The 21,393-nt window shown below is 41.1% G+C and overlaps 1 protein-coding gene across 1 annotated transcript; it reads left to right on the plus strand.

Moving 5' to 3' along the window:
- Positions 1–1,639: 1,639 nt before the first annotated feature.
- On the plus strand, positions 1,640–21,334 carry pigu (phosphatidylinositol glycan anchor biosynthesis, class U; the record flags this gene model as incomplete). The annotated part of the gene is given in 11 exon segments (XM_024281202.1): positions 1,640–1,704; positions 16,036–16,095; positions 16,176–16,238; positions 16,317–16,426; positions 16,497–16,597; positions 16,665–16,762; positions 16,837–16,991; positions 17,240–17,383; positions 17,457–17,581; positions 17,651–17,793; positions 19,518–21,334. Coding segments are annotated over 11 exon segments (1,178 nt in total), but the record flags the coding sequence as incomplete, so codon positions are not given.
- Between the last annotated feature and the right edge of the window lie 59 nt (positions 21,335–21,393).

Below are 21,393 nucleotides of genomic sequence, written 5' to 3' on the forward strand. Positions count from 1 at the left end.
TCCAGATCTACAAAGACACAGTGGAGCTCTCTCTGACCTTCTCTGTACTTCTCTATCAACATCCTCAAAGCAAATGTTGCATCTGTATCCTGTGTGGAGTTATGGTTCTTTAAAGAAATGACAGCAATGCGCTATCCCACCACTAGGGAGAGCAAAGGAAACTCAAGAGATCAAGCAATGAACACAATGAAGGCCAAACCATGCCAAGTTTTGGGAGAGAAAAGGAGGCTAATGCCAAAATGTTAGCAAGTTTAACCTTCTGGAACCTAGGGCCTAAAACTCTTTTTGTTTACTTTTGAATTTACCTCTTTATGTTAAATACATACGTTAGGGATTGACTGAGAGTTGGACTGGTTGGACAATATGGTTTAGGAGAGGTTCAATATGACGTTACAATGTTATAATATAACGTTTCAATATGGTTTATAATGGAATTCTTCAAAACTGGATGTTTTGTTTTACCAAGTCATTATTTAAAGAGTTAAACAGCAAAAGAGAGTGTCATGTTTAAAGCTGTAATGTTTTGTGTTTAGATTAAAACTTCTCATACAGTGTTTGTTGTGTTTTTTCTTTATTCACAAAAATGGTCCACGCTTTAGATTAGGGTACTGCAAACTAGTGTAATAAGCAGTGTATAAACACATTTACAAACATATTCTTAGTGGCTTATTAACTTGGTATTAGACATTAGTGTAGTAAGCAACTAATTAATATCTCCATAAGCATATTGTTTATGTCCTATTAACTTGGGATATTACAAATAAGTGTAATAAGCAGTTTATTAAAATCTTTATAAGCATAATCTTTGTGGCCTATTGCTTTGCGATTTAATAGCAGTTTAATAAGCAGCTTATTAATATATTTCTAAGCATATTCTTACGGCCCATTAACCTGATATAATACTGTAATAAGTAGCTTACAAATTGCTTATTAAATATTTAAAAGCATATTAATAATATGATTGACATCACGCCATAATTTAGATAATGGTGTAATAAGCGGCTTATTAATATCTTTATAAGTGCATATAAGCAAATTATAAGCATCTTACTAATGCTTATTAATATCTTATTGATACTTAACAAGCACACCTTAATATAAAGCGTTACCGAATTTTTATAATTAATTCCTGCCACTCTGCAGAAACTAAGTCTCAAAAAAACGCTAGTTTAAAAAAAAAAAGAAATTGGCAAAAAATGGCATAATCATAGCTAAAAGACCACCGGGAATGCTTTGAAAGTAGAAAAAAATACATAGTTGGAGTTGGACTTTAACAGAATTGACCACATTACAGAAAATAGATCATTATATTCACTCATAGCAAACACAGAGCAGCAAACGTGATGTATTGAGAAAGGAGGCAGTGATTCACTTTCCTCATGATGGGTTCAGTTTCAAACCAAGAATGGTAACGTCCCTGGTATTTATTGCAAAGTTGTGGTCTCACTTAAAAACAGGAAAGCTGTAAATGTTTCAGGAGGTTGTCAATAGTATATATATATATAGTGTTAGTAATGAGGAAGTTTGGATCATTTTCAGAGCATTTATTCTAATCTATGTAAACGATCCATCCTGACATCTTGAACCATCATGAACCTAAATGTTCAGACTAACAGGATGTTGTCTTGATGTGTTACAGTTATCGAAGGCCTCGCTCTGCTTGACTTGGGAGTTTCTCCATACTCTGGAGATGTTTTCCATGAGGTGAGTCATTAATGGTTTGTTCACATTTTTGTTTTATAAAAGACATATAGATGGCATTCCTTTAAAGTCCCCCTACAACAGTGTTTCTCAAATGGTGGGGTGCACCCCCCTGGGGGGGCGCGGTTCAATGGCATGGGGGGCGCGGGACAGCCCTAGGATCATGCAATTTCTGTTAGTTACTAAACAGTTGATCGGAGGACCGTCAGTGACCGTGATATCCACACAGAGAGGGAGAGTAAAATACTTAATTAAACCTCAAGAATTGCGATGGAAAAATGTTTAACAAGGATGAAAAGAAAAGAGGGAAAGAGACAAAAAGCTGAGCGCGCATAGGCACTGTGTGTGTGTGTGTTGGGAGGAGGAGGGGGGGCTTACGCCGGGGTCACACCGGACGCGGAAGCGGCGTGGAATGGAGTCCGCTTCCATTCGGCGCACATGTTAACCAATGGCGTCGTTCAGACAAGGCGCGGAGCGGAGGGTCCGCGCGGTGCAGCGGAACGTTTCGGCGTCTGGTCTATTTTTTCGGCGAGCCGCAAGCGCTCCGCGTCAATACTGGCTGGAAGTTGCATCAAAATACGTGAGAAAATCCGGTTTATTTTCAAAATAGATCCTATTTTTCACAATAAAACGCTGCGATTGACAAATGTGATTAGTGTTTTAACACACAATAAATATATATAATATATAATTATTTTATAAATAAAATAAACACACAATCGCCATACGCACACATGTTCACCCGAGCACAGACACACACAAAACAGACAGATACACACACAGACAGATCAATGCAGTGGGGGCACACTGGAGCGGGGCATGGGGGTGCGTTTGAACAAGAGAGAGGCAGAGGAGCGGTTCTTCTTGGAAGAAACATCAGGTAATATTTTTAGTTTATTAATTTACCGACGGAAACACGTGGGAGCGCGTGCGTGCACACAGACACACAACAAAACAGACAGACACGCACGTGCGCGCACAAACAGATCAATGAAGTGGTCCGACTGCGGAGTCGGGGGCGGGGTCTGTGTCAACAGGGGCAGAGACCATCCCCTTTTAGCAGAAGCACAGGGTGATATCTTGGTTAGTGACTTATTACCCATGATGGCAAAAAAAGCAATAGCTCTAGCAGAAGTGCCTGTCGACCGTCGCGGAAAAATTCGCGTCTGGTGTGACCTAGAGAGCGGAGCGGACTCTGCGCATTCTGCTCCGTGCCGCTTCGCTGCGCTTCCGCGTCCAGTGTGATCCCGGCGTTACACGTGCAGCAGCGCAAGAGCAAAGAATGGACAGAGACAGAGAGACAACATCAACACAAAACTTAAAGAAGATGAGATCATTAGTAAAGAAGGAAAAACTGGAACCTTTTGACTTTTATTGACAGTATGAAGGAAGAGAATCTGCAGGAAATCCTTCTCTATAACTCCACTACCAACCTGCAGAATCTTCTCTAACACAGAGCAGATCATTACTAACAAGAAACCAGATTACATCCTCAAAGCTGAGACTCTTTTGTCTTTCTTAACGTTATTGTGAATAAAAGTCTTTATTTGTTGGTTTTGCACACTTTAATTTGTATTTTGGATTGTGGTTGCAGAGGAAAAAAGCTTAAAATATAAAGAGTTAAAAATTGAATAATTACAGTTTTTCCCAATTGCTAAAAGACTAAGTGCCATTCTCCAAACAAGCTCATCAATTGCTTTAACTCTTTTCTCAAAAACATCACTCTTTGGTCAAAACCTAAAACACAATTTGCAGTTAACACACAATTTTCAAAACTCCAATTCACTCTTTGCGGAATACAAGACACATTTTCACTTTTAAGACACCGTCGGCATTCACAACACACAAGGTTCAAAACATTAACATAAAGAGGCAAAACTCAAACTCTGTTCCAACACAGGAGTCATCATTAACACACAACTGGTCAAAGCTGAAGACACTTTTTGATAATCAACTGCACTGAATATAAAGGCAGTTCTGGAGCAACTAAACAGCTAATGAAAAATGGAAAACAGAGAAAGGCAATTGAGACCCAGACCCACATTGGAACCTGAACCCCCACCCAGACCTGCACCCAGGCCCAGACCAGCACCAAGACCAGAACCTTTACCCAGGCCCAGACCAGCACCAAGACCAGAACCTCCACCCAGACCTGCACCCAAGCCCAGACCAGCACCTAGACTCGCTCCAAGACCGAGACAAAGGACAGCGATTTCTGATGCGATCCAGGCCACTGTAATTGACCATGTGTTGGTTCATGGAAGGACCATGAGGGAAGTGGGTCAAAGGGTCAACCCCCAACTCAGTCGGTTCACAGTGGCATCAATCGTGCGGACATTTAAAAAGGAAAACAGGTCAGTGCAAACTGAAACAATTAGAGAATACGAAATGAAAGTATGTTTTACTTACTGTGACAAGGGATAAACATAAAATATATTTGTATGTGAACAAACATTTGATGTTGTCTTTATCCATTTGAGTGAAAACACATTATCCAACATTTTACAAAAGAAATTAACTTTAAATGAGTAACTATTTATCCTGTAATTTGCATTACTGTTGCAATAATTCTCTACCCTGCTGATTCTTATTTTACAATAAATAATAAGCATTTTTTACAGATGTAAAAATGTGTACTTTATTTAGGCATTACAAAATATCTTCTTGCATTCTATTGTCAATTTTGCTATGTATTTTTTAAACTTTCATTTACTGTTTGCATTGCTTTGCAGAGCTGCTAGACAGTCTTATGTGGGTGGACGACCAGCTGTATTTAACCAACAACAGGAGGCTCTCATTGTGCAAATGGTGGTTCAAAATAATGCAATACAGCTATCAGAAATTCAACAACGAATAACTGAGGACAGCATCAACTTCAGATCCATCAACAGTGTAAAACATTTTGTGAACAGTGTCAAGTGTTTTGTTGTGTAGTGTGTTGTGATTGCTGCATGTTTGTTAGTTTTGACGACAGTCTTCATTATGAACTCATAGTGAGCTTCTGACTGAAGAGTCAAGAATTTTGTACGCGGAGAGCTCGCGGCTAGACGCCGAAACGTTCCATTGCACCGCGCGGACCCTGCGCGCTGCTCCGCGCCTGGTCTGACCGACGCCATAGGTTAACATGGGCGCCGAATGGAAGCGCTTTCGCGTCTGGTGTGACCCTGGCGTTACTTCACATGCGCTGCCACGTTACAGTCTGATCAGACTACGTTCAGCGGTATGTAAAATAAATAACTATCCTAACAAGTGAACAGCTGGATTGAAAATACAATAACATCCATTGAAGTTTGTCTCGCGCTCCTCAGACGGCTGCGTCTAATTCAGGCTGCAAGCTGGAAAAGTGCGGCGAAGATGAAACTTTGGTTGGTGATTTTATGCGCATATGTGCAACTTATAATTTATAGGCTACAACCAAAACAGTGAAAAAAAAAAGAAAAACGAACGTTAAACAAACCAAAAAGTCCATAGCACATAACCTCAGACGTGAAATCTATTTCTCCAGAGTAAATCCTCATCTAAAAATGTCGACAGCATGCTCCTCTTGTTGTTTTAAACTACTGCATCAGTACATTCCATTGAGGAAAACAACAGTAGGACAATGATTGGTACATTGTTGAATTGTAAAGTAGGTGTTAAAAGGTCTTCACGGACCCATTGATGAAGTCTGCTCCCATTGGCTACCCGTCATCTGTCACTCAAACCCCCCAGACGTTCGACGTCAGACCCACAAACGCTTATTGAGCCATCTGATTGGTCAATTTATAACTCTAATAACTTGTGATAATGGAAAAAAATCTTTAAAAAAAATTAGGATTAGAAAAAAGAAGTTAAGCAGAAAGAAGCAGTGGAAGAATGATTATTCTGACATGTAAAATGACTGAGAAATAACTGTCTGTTTCTCAATGGAAGTCAGTGGGACTTTGGCCTTTTTGCAACCCAGTGGTACTTCCTATATGGAACACGGAAGTAGGGGGGCTTGCTCAGTCCAGTTCTTATATACAGTCAATGGTTGTACCAGGCAGCAGAATAAACATGGTAGACTGAAAACTGAACTCCATGCACATCATACATAACATGGTGTCAGAAGAAAACTAGAAAAAAAGAAAGAAAGAAAAAATGGAGCAGATGAAACCACCAACTGCATTAATTCTAGAAGTAAATCTAGCGGAAAATTGGAGAGTCTGGATCCAGAGATTTGAACTTTTATTTTGAACTTATTGCAAGCGGAATCGATGAAAAGTCCGACGCGGTAAAAAGAGCCACATTCCGGCACGTGGCTAGAGACAAAGAAATTAAGGTATTCAACACCTTTAACTTTGATGAGGATGTTGATGACTACGATGTGTTGAAAGAGATGTTCAGGCAACATTGCGAGCCAAGAAAAAATTTGACCTATTTGAGACACCTATTTTTCACAAGTCAGCAAGGAAAATTAGAAACTGTTGATGCGTACGTGACAGACTTAAAGAATAAAGCAAGAGACTGTGAGTTTGAGCATCTCACTGACACACTGATCTGAGATAGTCGTGTGTGGAATAATGGATGATCAAGTTAGAGCAGTATTTTTCAACCAATGAGAGATGGTCTGGTGTGCCACGGGAAATTGCCCATTTTCACATATCTAAAACGTTTACCATCTCTATGGTATCTGCTCTGTGTTCATCCAAAATGCCCTGATTTAACACTGGATAGTTTGGAATATGCAAGATCGTAAAAGACATTTTTCTTTGATTCTATAAATGACTCCTCAATCAGAATGACCTTACCGCAATCTAGCCGCAAGCTTTGCTTGCTCCCCTTCAACTGTCTCCGCCAATCATTGTTGGAGGCTTGATCACATGTCATCAATCTGACCAATCAGAAGTGGTTAATGTCCATACTTCCTTGTTCTGATTCGGCTCATAAAGTCTCTCAGTTCCAACAAAAATAACAGCTAAAGCTAGTGTTTAGCGGTGCAGCTTCCTGCAGGATCCGACGTCAGACAGTTTAAAAAGTGAACAAAAGAATGAAACTCAGAAACGTGAGTTTGCCCGGAATCCGCGTGAGTTTATGCACTACATCCCCCATGATGCATTGGGTTAAAGCAGTGTTTCTCAAATAGTGGGGGGCGCGATGCGATATGGGGGTGGGGGGGTTCATGTGCAGCAGTGCAAACGGAGAGAGAGAGCCATTTGACTCTTCTTGATAGTAGGAAGGAACAGAGTCTGCAAGAAATCATTCTATACAAGTACAAATATTCTCTCTATATATAAATATTTATGGGTCCACAACCAACCTGTGCAGACACCTGAGAACTGAGAGAATCTTCTCTAAAACAGAGCAGATCATCGCAGAGAAGAAACCAGATTTAATCCTGAAAGCTGAGACTCTTTTGTCTTTCTCAATGTTATTGAGAATAAAAGTCTTCTTTGGTTTTGCACACTTTCATTTTGGGTTATGATTGCAGAGTTTTGTGTTGTTCACTTCAAATGTGTTTAAAAGGAAAAAAGCTTTAAATGCGTAGAGTTAAAAAACTGAATAGTAGGATTCTTAAAAAAAAAAAAAAAATCCTAAAAACTAGTGCTGTCAGATTTGTCGCGTTAAAAACGCATTAATCTGACGTGTGCTTGACGCCGACAATTTTTTTGACGCATTAATCGCGGACTTTCTTATACGTGCCTTTCCACACCGCGCGCGCGGGCGTCCCGCCCTCCAACTCACCGGCTGCTCTCACACTAGATCACAGGCGGGTCTCCAAACACCGAGCTGCGAGCTAAAACCGGCCGGCGCTAGGACCTGGAGAGCTTCTGCACCCTAACCCGGCTCCGGTTCGCGTCCAGTACCACGTCTGGTGGTACCGGCTCGCGTCCGGCGCCGAGAGCTGCGCACCCCCGACGTTCCGAACAGCAAGCGCACCGGGGGACGGTTTAAATGTTCTGGAGGTTTAAGCGTGATCCAGCCCCAGCATAGCGGTCTGTCTGCCGGCATATTCATCACGTGAGCTCCGCCGGACACGTCGGTGCATCGAGCTGCAGCCAGAGAACGCGGCGGCAGTAACAGACTGTCAAACTATCCACAGTGTATCCCGCTTTTCTCAGTCTTTAATGTCTTAAAAAACAAAAGTTCATTGGAAATGATAAATCTCTATTTCATTGATTACTGTAGTTCAGCAGAGGAGGAAAAGATTTGGTCCTGACAAAAAATGAACATGAAAGTGTTATGGAAATTTTATTTTTGATATTTTTTTATTTTATTTTACTGAACGTTGATTGAAGTTTTGAATTTAAAATGCCCTTCACTTGCACTTGGGCTTTTGTTAGGCATTTTATGTTACAGCCTTTTATTGTTAAGAAAGTTTATCTCAATATAATGTTACAAAATAAAGTATTTCTGATGAAAATTATACATTTTGTCATTCTTGTTTTCATAATTAATGTAGAACTACTAAATTCCACGAACCACACATTTTTTTCCTTAAAAAAAGGCCAAATGTAAATTTGCGATTAATCGCGAGTTAACTCTGGAAATGCGATTAATCGCGATTAAGAATTTTAATCGCCTGACAGCTCTACTAAAAACTGATTATTTAGAATTTTTGTTTTTAGATTTTTTTTTCAGTCATTCTTTAATGATAATAAATGTAGACTGTTTTGAAGAGAAATACGTTTAACTTGAGCAAATTGACTAATGATAACGATGATATTTTCAGCAGGAAGTTGTAGTGGGGGGTGGGGTGGGGGAGTGAATTGAGATTGAGAAAAACTGGGTTAAAGTGACAGCACCTCTGCACTGCAATGACGTTGCCTGATTATTTAAAAAAATGTAAACTAGATTGTGAAGGGACTGTACATCAGTACAGACTAAGATGTTTTACCTTTTTGATGCTAGTGTGCCGCAGGATTTTTTAATGAAAAAGTGTACCATGGCTCAAAAAAGGTTGAAAAACACTGAGTACGACTACTACGAGAACCTGACCTCATCTACAAAAAGCAATAGATATTTGTAGAGCCAGTGAGTTAAGTCGGAGTCAGCTCTAAAATCTACATGAAGAGGTTGAAATCCCTGTTAATAAAGTCACCAAGCAAAAACAACATGAGAGAAAGAAAGACGATGGGTTAAAATCACAGAGCATAAAGATGAAAAATCAAGTAAACTGCACCAACTACAAGCGCGAGCCAAGAAAATGTCCTGCCTATGGACAAGTGTACAAAGCCTGCCACAGAAAAAATCATTATGCAAAAATGTGTGCATCACGAAGACAACCAGATAACCACAAAGTGCAACTGATAAACAAGGCTGAGGCAAGTGATGAAGAATTCTTTGTTGGCTCCATACAAGCAGAAAACCACGAACAGCCAGTCGCACAGATTAATGCCATGGAAGCAAAGAAAGAAAAGTGGCATAAAAGTCTGATTATCAACAAGAAAGTTTTGAAAGTCAGGCTGGATACAGGAGCTGACTGTAATGTGATTTCCATGGGTGACCTCAGAAAGCTGAAATTGGACAAAAAGGTGAGCAGATCTTACTCCAAGATTGTTGTTTATTCAGGTCAACAAATTCAAACCAAAGGAAAAATCGTGTTGACATGCCAGTACAAAGATAAAACCTATGACATGGAGTTTGGAGTGATAAAGAACAAGACACCTGCAATTCTGGGAGGAGAGTCATGTGAGGAAATGGTTCTTGTCAAAAGGCTGGATGTGCTCAAGACAGAGAGTGATATTCTTGAGGAATATGAGGATCTCTGGCTGTTTACCTGGATTATATCACATCAAGACAGATCCAGATGTCAGTCCAGTTGTTCATGCGCACAGGAAAGTGCCTGTCGCTTTGACGGACAAAATTCAAACAGAGCTGAAACGAATGGAAAGTTTAGGAGCGATAACCAAACAAACAGAACCGACGGAGTGGGTAAGCAGCACGGTAACTGTAACAAAACCTAACAAAGTTCGCATCTGCATTGACCCGCAAGACCTGAATACTGCCATTAAAAGAGAGCATTATCCATTGAGAACAATAGAAGAAGTGGTAGCTGAGATGCCAAATGGCAGATATTTTTCAGTTTTGGATGCAAATCATGGATTTGGGCAAATCCAGCTAGATGAAGAGAGCTTTGACCTGTACACATTCAACACGCCATTTGGAAGATACAGATTTAACAGACTTCCATTTGGTATTTCCTCAGCCCCGGAAGTGTTCCAAAGATGCATAGCCAGACACCTGGAAGGGCTGGAGGGCGTGGTCAATGTAATAGATGACATACTAGTTTGGGGAGAGAGCATCGAGCAGCATGACTGTCGTTTGAGGCAACTGCTAGAACGCATTCAAAGCATCAATCTGAAACTGAATAAAAGTTAGTGCAAGATCAGAATGACGGAAATCACCTACATTGGACATTTGCTCAGAGAGAAAAGACTCGAGCCGTACCCGGAAAAAGTCCGAGCCATTCAAAACATGCCTGCACTAGAAGATAAAGCTGCGCTCCAGAGGTTTACTGGGTTATTGCAATATCTCTCTAAATTTATCCCTAACCTCTCGGACATTAGCGAAAGTTGGAAGGAAACATGGAATGGCATTGAGGACCAGAACAGAAACTGAGTTTTGACAAACTAAAAGCACTCGTCACACCAGTACTGAAGTACTATGACGTGAACAAGCCAGTTACATTGACTGTGGATGCAAGTTCAGAGGGTTTGGGAGCTGTGCTACTTACGGAAGGACAGTTGGTAGGATATGGCTCCAGGGCACTAACTGACTGTCAAAAACTTCTTCTTTTCCTTTCGGCTTTTCCCTTCAGGGGTCGCCACAGCGAATCAGTTTCCTCCATCTAAGCCTGTCTTCAGCATCCTCCACTCTAACACCAGCCACCTTCATGTCTTCATTCACTGCATCCATAAACCTCCTCTTTGGTCTTCCTCTAGACCTCTTTCCTGGCAGCTCTAGACTCAGCATCCTTCTACCAATATATTCACTGTCTCTCCTCTGAACATGTCCAAACCATCTCAGTCTGGCCTCTCTGACTTTATCTCCAAAACCTCTAACATGTGCTGTCCCTCTGATGTATTCATTCCTGATCCTATCCATCCTGGTCACTCCCAAAGAGAACCTCAGCATCTTCATCTCTGCTACCTCCAGCTCTGCTTCCTGTCTTTTCTTCAGTCCCACTGTTTCTAGTCCAAACAACATGGCTGGTCTCACCACAGTCTTGTACACCTTTCCTTTCATTTGTGCTGAAACTCTTCTGTCACACATCACACCTGACACTTTTCTCCACCCATTCCAACCTGCTTGCACTCTCCTCTTCACTTCTTTTCCACACTCTCCATTACTCTGTACTGTTGACCCTAAATACTTAAACTCCTCCACCTTCTTTATCTCTTCTCCCTGTAACCTCACTCTTCCACTCTGGTTCCTCTCATTCACACACATGTACTCTGTCTTACTGCGGCTAACCTTCATTCCTCTCCTTTCCAGGGCAAACCTCCACCTCTCTAACTCCACCTCCACCTGTTCCCTGCTCTCACTACAAATCACAATATCATCTGCAAACATCATAGTCCATGGTGATTCCTGTCTAACCTCATCCGTCAGTCTGTCCATCACCATTGCAAACAGGAAGGGGCTCAGAGCTGATCCCTGATGTAATCCCACCTCCACCTTGAACTCCTCTGTCACCCCTACAGCACACCTCACCACTGTCTTACAGCCCTCATACATGTCCTGCACTGCTCGGACATACTTCTCTGTCACTCCAGACTTCCTCATACAATACCATAGTTCCTCTCTGGGCACTCTGTCATAAGCTTTCTCCAGATCTACAAAGACACAGTGGAGCTCTCTCTGACCTTCTCTGTACTTCTCTATCAACATCCTCAAAGCAAATGTTGCATCTGTAGTGCTCTTTCTTGGCATGAAACCATACTGCTGCTCACAAATGTTCACTTCTGCTCTTAGTCTGGCTTCCACTACTCTTTCCCACACCTTCATTGTATGGCTCATCAGCTTTATTCCTCTGTAGTTACCACAACTCTGCACATCTCCCTTATTCTTAAAAATGGGCACCATCACACTTCTCCTCCATTCCTCAGGCATCTTCTCACCACCTAAGATCCTGTTGAACAACCCGGTCAAAAACTCCACTGCCATCTCTCCTAGACACTTCCATACCTCCACAGGTATATCATCAGGACCAAGAGCCTTTCCACTCTTCATCCTCTTCAAAGCCCCTCTCACTTCACCTTTACTAATCTTTCTTACTTCCTGCTCCACAACCGTCACCTCTTCTACTCTTTGTTCTCTCTCATTCTCTTCATTCATCAACTCTTCAAAGTATTCTTTCCATCTTTCCATTACACCACTGACACCTGTCACCACATTACCATTCCTATCCTTGATCACCCTAACCTGCTGCATGTCCTTCCCATCTCGATCTCTCTGCCTTGCTAGTCTGTACAGGTCAGTCTCTCCCTCCTTACTACCCAACCTAGCGTACAAGTCATCATAAGCTCTTTGTTTGGCCTTTGACACCTCTACTTTCACCTTACGCTGCATCTCCCTGTACTCCTGTCTACTCTCCTCAGTCCTCTCAGTGTCCCACTTCTTCTTAGCTAGTCTCTTACTCCGTATACACTCCTGCACCTCCTCATTCCACCACCAAGTCTCCTTATCAACTCTCTTTCCTGATGACACACCAAGTACACTCCTACCTGTCTCCCTGATCACATTAGCTGTAGTTATCCAGTCATCTGGGAGTACCTCCTGACCACCCAGAGCCTGTTTCAACTGTTTCTTAAAAGTCATGCAACAATCTTCTTTTTTCAGCTTCCACCAGTTTGTCCTCTTCTCTGCCTTTGCCCTCTCTTTCTTCATCTTCTTCACCACCAGAGTCATTCTACACACCACCATCCTGTGCTGTCTGGAAACACTCTCACCAACCACTACTTTACAGTCACTGATCTCCTTCAGATTACACCGTCTACACAAGATGTAGTCTATCTGTGTGCTTCTACCTCCGCTCTTATAGGTCACTCTATGTTCCTGTCTCTTCTCAAAGAATGTATTCACTATCGCCATTTCCATCTTTTTTGCAAAATCAACCACCATCTGTCCTTCTACATTCCTCTCCTGGATACCAAACCTGCCCATCACCTCCTCATCACCTCGGTTTCCTGCACCAACATGACCATTGAAATCTGCACCAATGACAACTCTCTCATTTCCAGGGATGCTCATCATCACTTCATCAAGATCCAACCAGAACTTCTCCTTCTCTTCCAGCTCACATCCTACCTGTGGGGCATACCCACTAACAACATTGAACATGACACCCTCCATTTCTATCTTCAGACTCATCACTCTATCTGACACTCTTTTTACCTCCACAACACTCCTAACAAACTCCTCCTTTAGGATAACTCCTACTCCATTTCTCTTCCCATCTCCACCATGATAGAACAACTTGAACCCTGCTCCTAAACTTCTAGCCTTGCTACCTTTCCACCTGGTCTCCTGGACACACAGTATGTCTACCTTTCTCCTCTGCATCATGTCCACTAACTCTCTACCCTTTCCTGTCATAGTTCCAACATTCAAAGTCCCAACTCTCAGTCCAACACTAGTGACTTTCCTCTTCTCTCTCTCCCTACGAACCCGCCTTCCTCCTCTCCTTCCACCAACAGTAGTCCAATTTCCACCGGCACCCTGTCGGTGAACAGCATCTATGGTGGTCGTTGTTAACCCGGGCCTTGACCGATCCGGTATGGATTTCGTAGGTCTGATTTGCATATTTGATATTTATCCGGGCTTGAATTAAAATAGCTTGAATTAGCCCAAAAGCTAGCTTAAAGCTGGAGTAGTAGCTGAACTCCAAAATAGCCTAAAAAAAACCTAAATTAGCCAAAACAGGTATTTGCTTTGCAGCTTAAGTATTTGGTGAATTCCAAAATAGCCTGAAAAAACTAGTTAAAAAAAAAAACTACATTAGCCAAAACAGCCAACTCAAAGCAAGAATATTGGATAAACTTCAAAATACCACAAAAAAGGGGAAAAAAGCCTAAATTACCTGCTACCATGTAGCTGAAATATTAGCTAAACTTCAAAATAGTTTTTTGGGGTAAATGCTAAAATAGTCCAAAAAGCTAGAATTATGCCATTATAACAACTAAAAGGCAAAAATTGCTCAAAAAACCCAGGAAGTGCAAAAGCAATCGGAAGTGCTCCGATATTAGCAGCTAAAATTTAAATTCAAATTTAAATCGTAAATTTAAGTCCAGGGGGTAATATTGTAACCTGTCAAAGGGCAGCTTTAAAACCTGAAACGGTTGATACACTCGTCTTCCTTGCTTGCAATCAGTAGGCTTTTGTTCGTTAAGCACAGTCACACTGACCATCTCCCTATTTGTTGCCTCACAGAATAGGAGGACATTTAAGTTGATCTGTTGGTCTCTCTTGAGTCTTAGATAGCTATTTGAAGTTGCAGAGTATTTAAATAAGACAATGTTTGTTTTTAAGCTTTGATTTAATTTCTTGAAGAGCATTTTAAAGAAACTGAGGAGTCTCTTGGAGTTTTTTTAGTTTATTGCACTATTTTTATATTGACATAATTGTGTCGATTTTTTTTTTGTTAGTTTTGTTTATTGTCCTGTTAAACTTGAAAGTACAAGCATTTGAATTTGTTTGTAGTCTCTTAAAGCTGTTTGCAATAAAATTTACTTTGACAAATATAGTTATTTGATTTATATTGTTTTTAATATCGTTATTGCACAATATAAAAATAACTATATTGTGATATGAAAAATCCTATATCGCCCAGCCCTAACCTCCACATGTAACACCAGTCCTGTTTGGAGGGTTTTCCTATTGTTGCCACTGAAGTGCACCTGTTGTTAATTCCATGAACACCAATACAGCTGAAATTGATTAACGAGGCCCTCAGCTGCTTAACCAACCAGAAGATTATCAGACAGGTTTAATTCAATTCATGCCAGGCTCAATAAAAAAAGTGTTCCTTTAATTTTTGTGAGCAGTGTATTTATTATAAAATATAAAGTATTTACTTTTACGGTGTTTACTTTTAGATCGGTGGCAAAACACGGCAATTGCCCTGCGAGGCCTGGGCAGAGAGGCTTTATCACCCCACCGGCTACGAAGGGTTTTAGAAGGGTGCGGCGCCGCCTGTTATCCCCGTGACTGTGACCAGCGCTCGGGACAGAGCCCCGAGTTGAAAGCGCTGTCAGGGGAGGGGTGGCAGAGAGGAAGTGATTAATTCTGTGACATATTTTTATTTTTAAAAGGCATGAAGTGTTTCTAAAACGCTTATTTAGACTTTTTATATTAGGCTTATTATTGCGAATATCTGTTTAAAGAAAGTGGGAAAATGTCAAATTTCACCTGATATTATTTACAATTGAAGTTTAAAACGGTTGATAGGAAAACTCTGATGAACGAGCATTCTAGTAGTATTTAAACGCATCACTCATGGATGAATCTCTGAGGCATGAAATGAGTCTCACCACAGATTCATGAGTAACTGAGGTTTTGTGTGTGTAAGAGATGATTTGTGCATACGTTTTAAAGATTTTGATGTGTGGAACTAGTTTCAAGCTATTGTAATTTTAATTTGTGCATGAGTAAATTATACTTTGTATTTGTACTTGTATTTTTTTTAATTTAACAATGTTTGTACTTATACACAAAATGTATTATGAGTTACAAATCAAGAACTACGCACGCATAAATCGGGGTGATACTTATTTGTCTCTATAATATTGCATAGGTTTCAAGGTATTTGAAGAATTTCTCATTTTTATGGAGCTAAAAAAATCACATAAATTGTGTTAAAATTGTAAAAATTTCAAAGTATATGAATACCAGAAAAGAAGCAGTAATGTCCTGAACTTGCTAAACGTTTTGATAACAAGATTGCTGAAATCACTAAAAGTGTGATTGAGTTTTTATTGTTCCAAAAAACGTAAAAGGAGCAGGAGATTTATTCATTTCTCCTCCATGATCTCCATGTTTTGAAAAGGATGCTACTATCAAATCCCTGATTTGTTAGACTTGGTATAACCTTTAATGTATGTTCAATGGCCGCGCGTTTTTGCATGTAGAATCTGAAAACGGTTATAGAAACGTGCATAGCAACGCAGGAATGCGAGAACGCGGAAGCCCCAAACGTACCTTATATACACATTTGCATAAAGTTTTCCTTTGAAAAGCTCACTTGAACACGCCCTACAGAGGGCGGCATAAAAGTAGATTGATGTGATCAGAAGCTGCTTTGGTTGATTTGACCTGAATGTTGGAGACCGTGGATGTCCAGGTCAGATCCTCATCAACTCTGTTTGTCTGCAGACTCCACTCATAATTTACCTCTTCCACTTCATGGTGGATTATGCAGAGATCACGTTCATGGTGAGTGGAGGAATAAAGAACTTCCCTGAAGGCATTACTGTAGGAGATTTGAGTGAGATCTCTGTGGTTTGTGTCCTCAGCTGGCAGACGTCATCACGGCGGTGGCTCTCTACGCAGCAGCAAAGGATTTCAACAAGCAAGTGGTGAGGAAGCTGTAGAACTTCTGGATGCAGACCAGCTCTGACGGACGTCTTCACCCAAACTCTTTTGTGTGTTTACAGTTCAGAAAACAAAAGTTTGCTTTGGAGGCGGAGCGCTACCCTCCGGACTGTCTGGAGCTCATCAGGACCCCCCTGGAGATGCACTACATCCCCCTGAAAGTGGCCATGTTGTGAGTCCTCCTCAGAGCTCTGCTCTGCTGCTGTTTACCAGCAGATGCTTTAGCTGTTCTCCTCCCACAGTTACCTGTTGAACCCGTTCACCATCTTGTCCTGCGTCGCCAAGTCGACCTGCGGCCTGAACAACTCTGTCATTTCTCTCTTCATCCTCTGCACGGTTAAAGGTAGACGTCTGACTCCCGTTGAACACCTTCTGCCGTGGCTGGACCACTGACCTTCTCTCCATTTCAGGAAACGTCCTGCTGAGCGCCGTCTTCCTGTGTCTGGCCACATACCAGTCCATCTACCCGCTGACCCTGTGCGCTCCTGCGATGCTTTACCTAATGCAGGTGCGTCCCCTCCCACTGACGGGAGTGCCCCAACACTCGCCTCATCTTTGTCTCCTGTCTCCCTGCTCCTGCAGCGTCAGTACATCCCGGTCAACTTCCGGCGCTTGAGCTTCTGGTGGTTTGTGGTTCAATACCTCTTCATGTACCTGGGGAGCCTGTTCGTCCTTGTCTGCCTGTCCTTCTTCCTGCTCGGCTCCTGGGACTACATGCCGTCCGTCTATGGCTTCATGTGAGTGGAAGGACACGTCGAATTCTGCCTCGCTTTGTCTCATGAGAGCTGAGGAGGAGGAGCTAAGCTTGGATGACGTCATCTTGAAGTTGAGTCATCGCAACTTTTTTTACTTTTAAGCCCAGTTATGATGACTCAACTTCAAGACCTTTCTTAAGAAATTAAGTATTTTCGTAGTGAGGATAATAATGGTTTTAAAGATCGTTTATCCACCCGGCGATTAACGTTTCCTGCTTCTCTCCCTGCAGCCTCTCCGTTCCTGACCTGACTCCCAACATCGGCCTCTTCTGGTATTTCTTTGCAGAAATGTTTGAACATTTCCGCCTCTTCTTCCTCTGCGTCTTCCAGATTAACGTCTTCTTCTACACCATTCCTCTGTCCATCAAACTCAAGTAAGTGTTCCTCTTGTGGACACCGCAGAGTTGTCTGCTCTGGTTCTTCAGCGTGTCTGTCTGCCCAATGCAGGGAGCATCCTGTGTTCCTGATCTTCATGCAGTTGGCTGTGATCTCCATCTTTAAATCCTACCCCACCGTGGGGGACATCGCCCTCTACATGGCCTTCCTCCCACTCTGGAGTCACCTGCACCGGTGTAAGTGTAGTTCAGGTTCCTGCGTTCCTCGGTGGATGCTGAGGTTTCTCAAACGTTTCTCTTCTCCAGTCTTGAGGAACATCTTCCTGGTGTCCTGTGTCCTGCTGGCCTGTTCGGCGCTGTTTCCGGTACTCTGGCACCTCTGGATTTACGCCGGCAGCGCCAACTCTAACTTCTACTACGCCATAACTCTGCTGTTCAATGTGGCGCAAGTAAAGACAGAAGCTTTGTTGTCACTTGGCTTCATACATTGTATTGCAGACAAAGTGAAATTTGCATTTCCTGGGACCATGAGAGTGAAGATTGAAAGCAATTATATAAAATACTAAAATACTGGTGGAATGCCAAAAAGCTGTTTCTATGACAGCTGCTTCCACTGTGTTTCTGTGTCTCTGTGACTGAGCTTGAAGGCTCACTGTCTCGCATTCACCAGAAAAGGGAAAAATTAAAACATTTTTTTTTTTAATTATTGTCTCGATAAAAATAAGAAAAATATCAGAAAGTTCAGGAGACCCGAGCCGACAACCTTCGCACACCGCAGCAGTTGTCTGGCAGCTCTGGCCACGCCTTCCAATTTGCGCTGCTGCCTGACCGCTGCGCTCTTTGCTTAAATTGCACCGCAGGACCTCAATTCTGTGCCATTGACTTAACATTGAAACTCGCTGCCTCTGCTGCATAAATCCCGTTCAGTGTGAACGCAGCATTAGGAATTTTGGAAGGAAAAATGCTGGAATTCTGTGAAATATTCTCAGAAAGTTTGTGATCTCAAAAATATTTGAGTCATTTAGTACTTTTTTTGCAAAAGTTACCAAAAGAAAAAGTTGTTTATATTTTTGTGGGAGAAACATGACTTCAGGCCATCGACCAGAGCCAGTCAACCGGGACAACTCAGCTCTTCAGCATTTACAAAGAAGGTGTGGAAAAATGAAGGAACTACTTGAAAAATGTAGACATTAAAAATTAAAATAACAGAAACAACTATAATACAAATATTTTAAACAAACCATTGATATTTTATAGAGAAGCTTATAGTGAGGATTTTTACTTGCATCCCTTCTTCTTTTTGCTTTTAGAGCTGAACTTGTTAACTTAAAGTCCCCCACCGATTATCTTCTGATCTGTTGTAAAAGCGTTCCCAGAGGTCGTTTAATTATGACATTTTTAGCCAAAATCTAAAAACCTGTCATTTTCTAGGACATAGTTTCTGCAGAGCAGCAGGAGTTACTTTGGAAATTCACCTCTGAGTTGTCGGCAGGGCTGTTGGCACAGAGCAACCCCACCCCCCTTCCCGTTGCTGAGAGGTAGGAGCAGGGCGCATGTGGCCCCGCCCAGTCTATTTTCTCTGCCACAAATATGATCTTTTTCAAACCACCTTTTTTGTCTGCTCCTGATTCACAACGATTCAAATGCAGAAATACTAAAAAAATGCTAATTTGAGCTTAATTCCCTTTATAAACGTCCTCAATCATCTGAAACATTCTACAAGACCATGTTCAAAAAACATGGTGGGGTCTTTAAAAATGTAATAACTAAAACAAGAGTAACATGAATAAAACATCAAAATCAAAAAATATTTTCCTTTTTTTATGCGTAATAGAAAAAATCTACAGAGGACATTTGGAGCTCTTCAGTGAAACCAAATGTGCTCTGGGAATTGTAGTTTTTGGTGGATTTAAAAAAAAAGTTTGGACTTGAGAACAAATTGTTTTTTCTCTGGTATTCAGGAGGACGTGCAAAAAATGCAAGTCTTTAAAGTTCATAGATGTGGGAAGAAGTCTACTTTTAGATCTGCAGGGACGCCAACTTCTGAAGACAAACTACAACCAAATTCAGCCAGTTCTTATGTGATGATTGTTTGGAATTATGTTTTTAAACTAAAATGATCAAAATCTTTTTGCTTTTGATTGTACAGTTTTTTAACATATGTGTTTCTTAGATCCTGCTGGTGTCAGATTATTTCTACGCCTTTCTGAGGAGGGAGCACCACCTCACCTACGGGCTGTACCTGAAGAAGAAGGACGGCTCCGAAGCGACACTCGTTCTGAAGTAGAACCCTGAGCGTGTGTAGGAGGGACAAGCAGTGGCGCGCCCCTCTTTGCGCTCGCACAGGAAAAGGCGTCCAAAGCCACACTGCTCCTCCAATTGAACAGAGCTGCTCATGCAGAGAAAGCAGTGCAGCTCGATTCGACATAGCTGCTGCTGCACGACCTGAGAAATGTGCCCCATGGAAACTTGTGGGTCCCTCTGTATATTGGAGCGCTCTTATTTTAAAGCATCATTCCACTGGAACTTATACTGGCAAGCTAAGCTTTTATTTTGGAGGCTTTAACAATTCTGTATGAGTTTTGTTTTGTAAACACTCCTCTGGAATGAGCTTTTACTTTGAAAGTTTCCTCTTCTTTTGATGTCAACAAGTTGGAAAAATTCTGACTAATTTTATAACCACCAACTCTACACCATAAATGATTTTATTAACTGGAAGGCTTTTATAAAAATGTGAACTGAAGCTTTATTTGCAGACTTAAAAAAAACTGGAGCAAAGAAAGAAAAATCTAACTGTTTTTGTCCTTTAAGTTTTCAATCAATTTTTTTCTTTGTTTTGTGTTGATGCTGCATCTCCGCGCTACAGAGAGACGATCTGTTTCAGATGATCAATACTGATCAGAGCAGATGGATGGAGATGATTTTTATTCTGGAGTGACTGTTTTTTTTGTAGATACAGATTTATGGGTTTGATGGTCTTGCAGGTAAAAGCAGAATAAATGTTTTCCAAATCCACCAATTCTGGCTTTAATCCAGATTATTCTTGGGATTCTGTGCAGTATTACATCAGGAAATTCAACACTATGGACTTAAGTTCAAGTCTCTAAACAAACTTTAAATCACAATTATAAGTGTTTTTTTTTTAATCAATTTTATCGTCCCTGGAGCAGAAAGGAGTCATTAGAGTGAAGGTCATTCTCCATGTTTGGGTCGTTTTCGCTTTAACTTCAGGTCCTACATGGCTGATCCTCTCAGTCTGCGCAGGTCAAACAGGTGAGAAGAGTTTATACCACAAACTGAGTTTTAAAGGGATTGAAGCCTTTCTTTAGTTTTGTGTTTTCCCTAAAGGACATTTTTGATACTATGGTACTTTTCTTTGGTATTTTGTCCAATACTTTTTTTTTTTTTTTTTTGTTAATAAAAACGTCAAACGTCGGTCATTTTTGTGTTTTTTCATTTATAGATTTTTTTTAATTAACCATTTAATCAAAGGTAATCTGGAGCACAAGGTGTGGATTTTTAGACATTCTATCAACTTTAACACAAAACATCCTTCACATCCACGAAATCCAACATCATCAGCCTTTGGAGCAGCTGAAACCTCCTTTTATGGAGATTTGAAGTTAGTTTGAAGATCACAGGAAGATAGTAATCATCTGGATCTTCTGGTTCTGCTTTAAATAACTCGCAGACCTTTGGAATCACATGGTCAGAACTTTTTTCCCAGTATTTTGGGCCATTAAGAGTCAAATAAACTAGCGTGTTGTCTGTGCATGCCTGGATGAGCAGCTCTTCCATGGCTGCCTTTCTATTGGTGGCCTCTAGATAGCAGCATCATTCTGCACAGAAATCCATTCAGGTGAAGAACCGCTCTCCAGCTGCAGGCAAATCCTTTATCCATTGAACTTTTGCTTTTGGTTTGAGCTATAGTTACATTAATATTTGTGGTCATTTTTTTGTGGAGATTTTAATAATAAAAACCAGAAATGACTTGGTATTAATTGTTTGTTGAGGTCATGTTTTTAAACCTTTTATACGTGATTTTTTTT

This window comes from Oryzias melastigma, linkage group LG6 (assembly GCF_002922805.2).
Source record: "Oryzias melastigma strain HK-1 linkage group LG6, ASM292280v2, whole genome shotgun sequence".
In the NCBI taxonomy this organism is placed as follows: domain Eukaryota; kingdom Metazoa; phylum Chordata; class Actinopteri; order Beloniformes; family Adrianichthyidae; genus Oryzias; species Oryzias melastigma.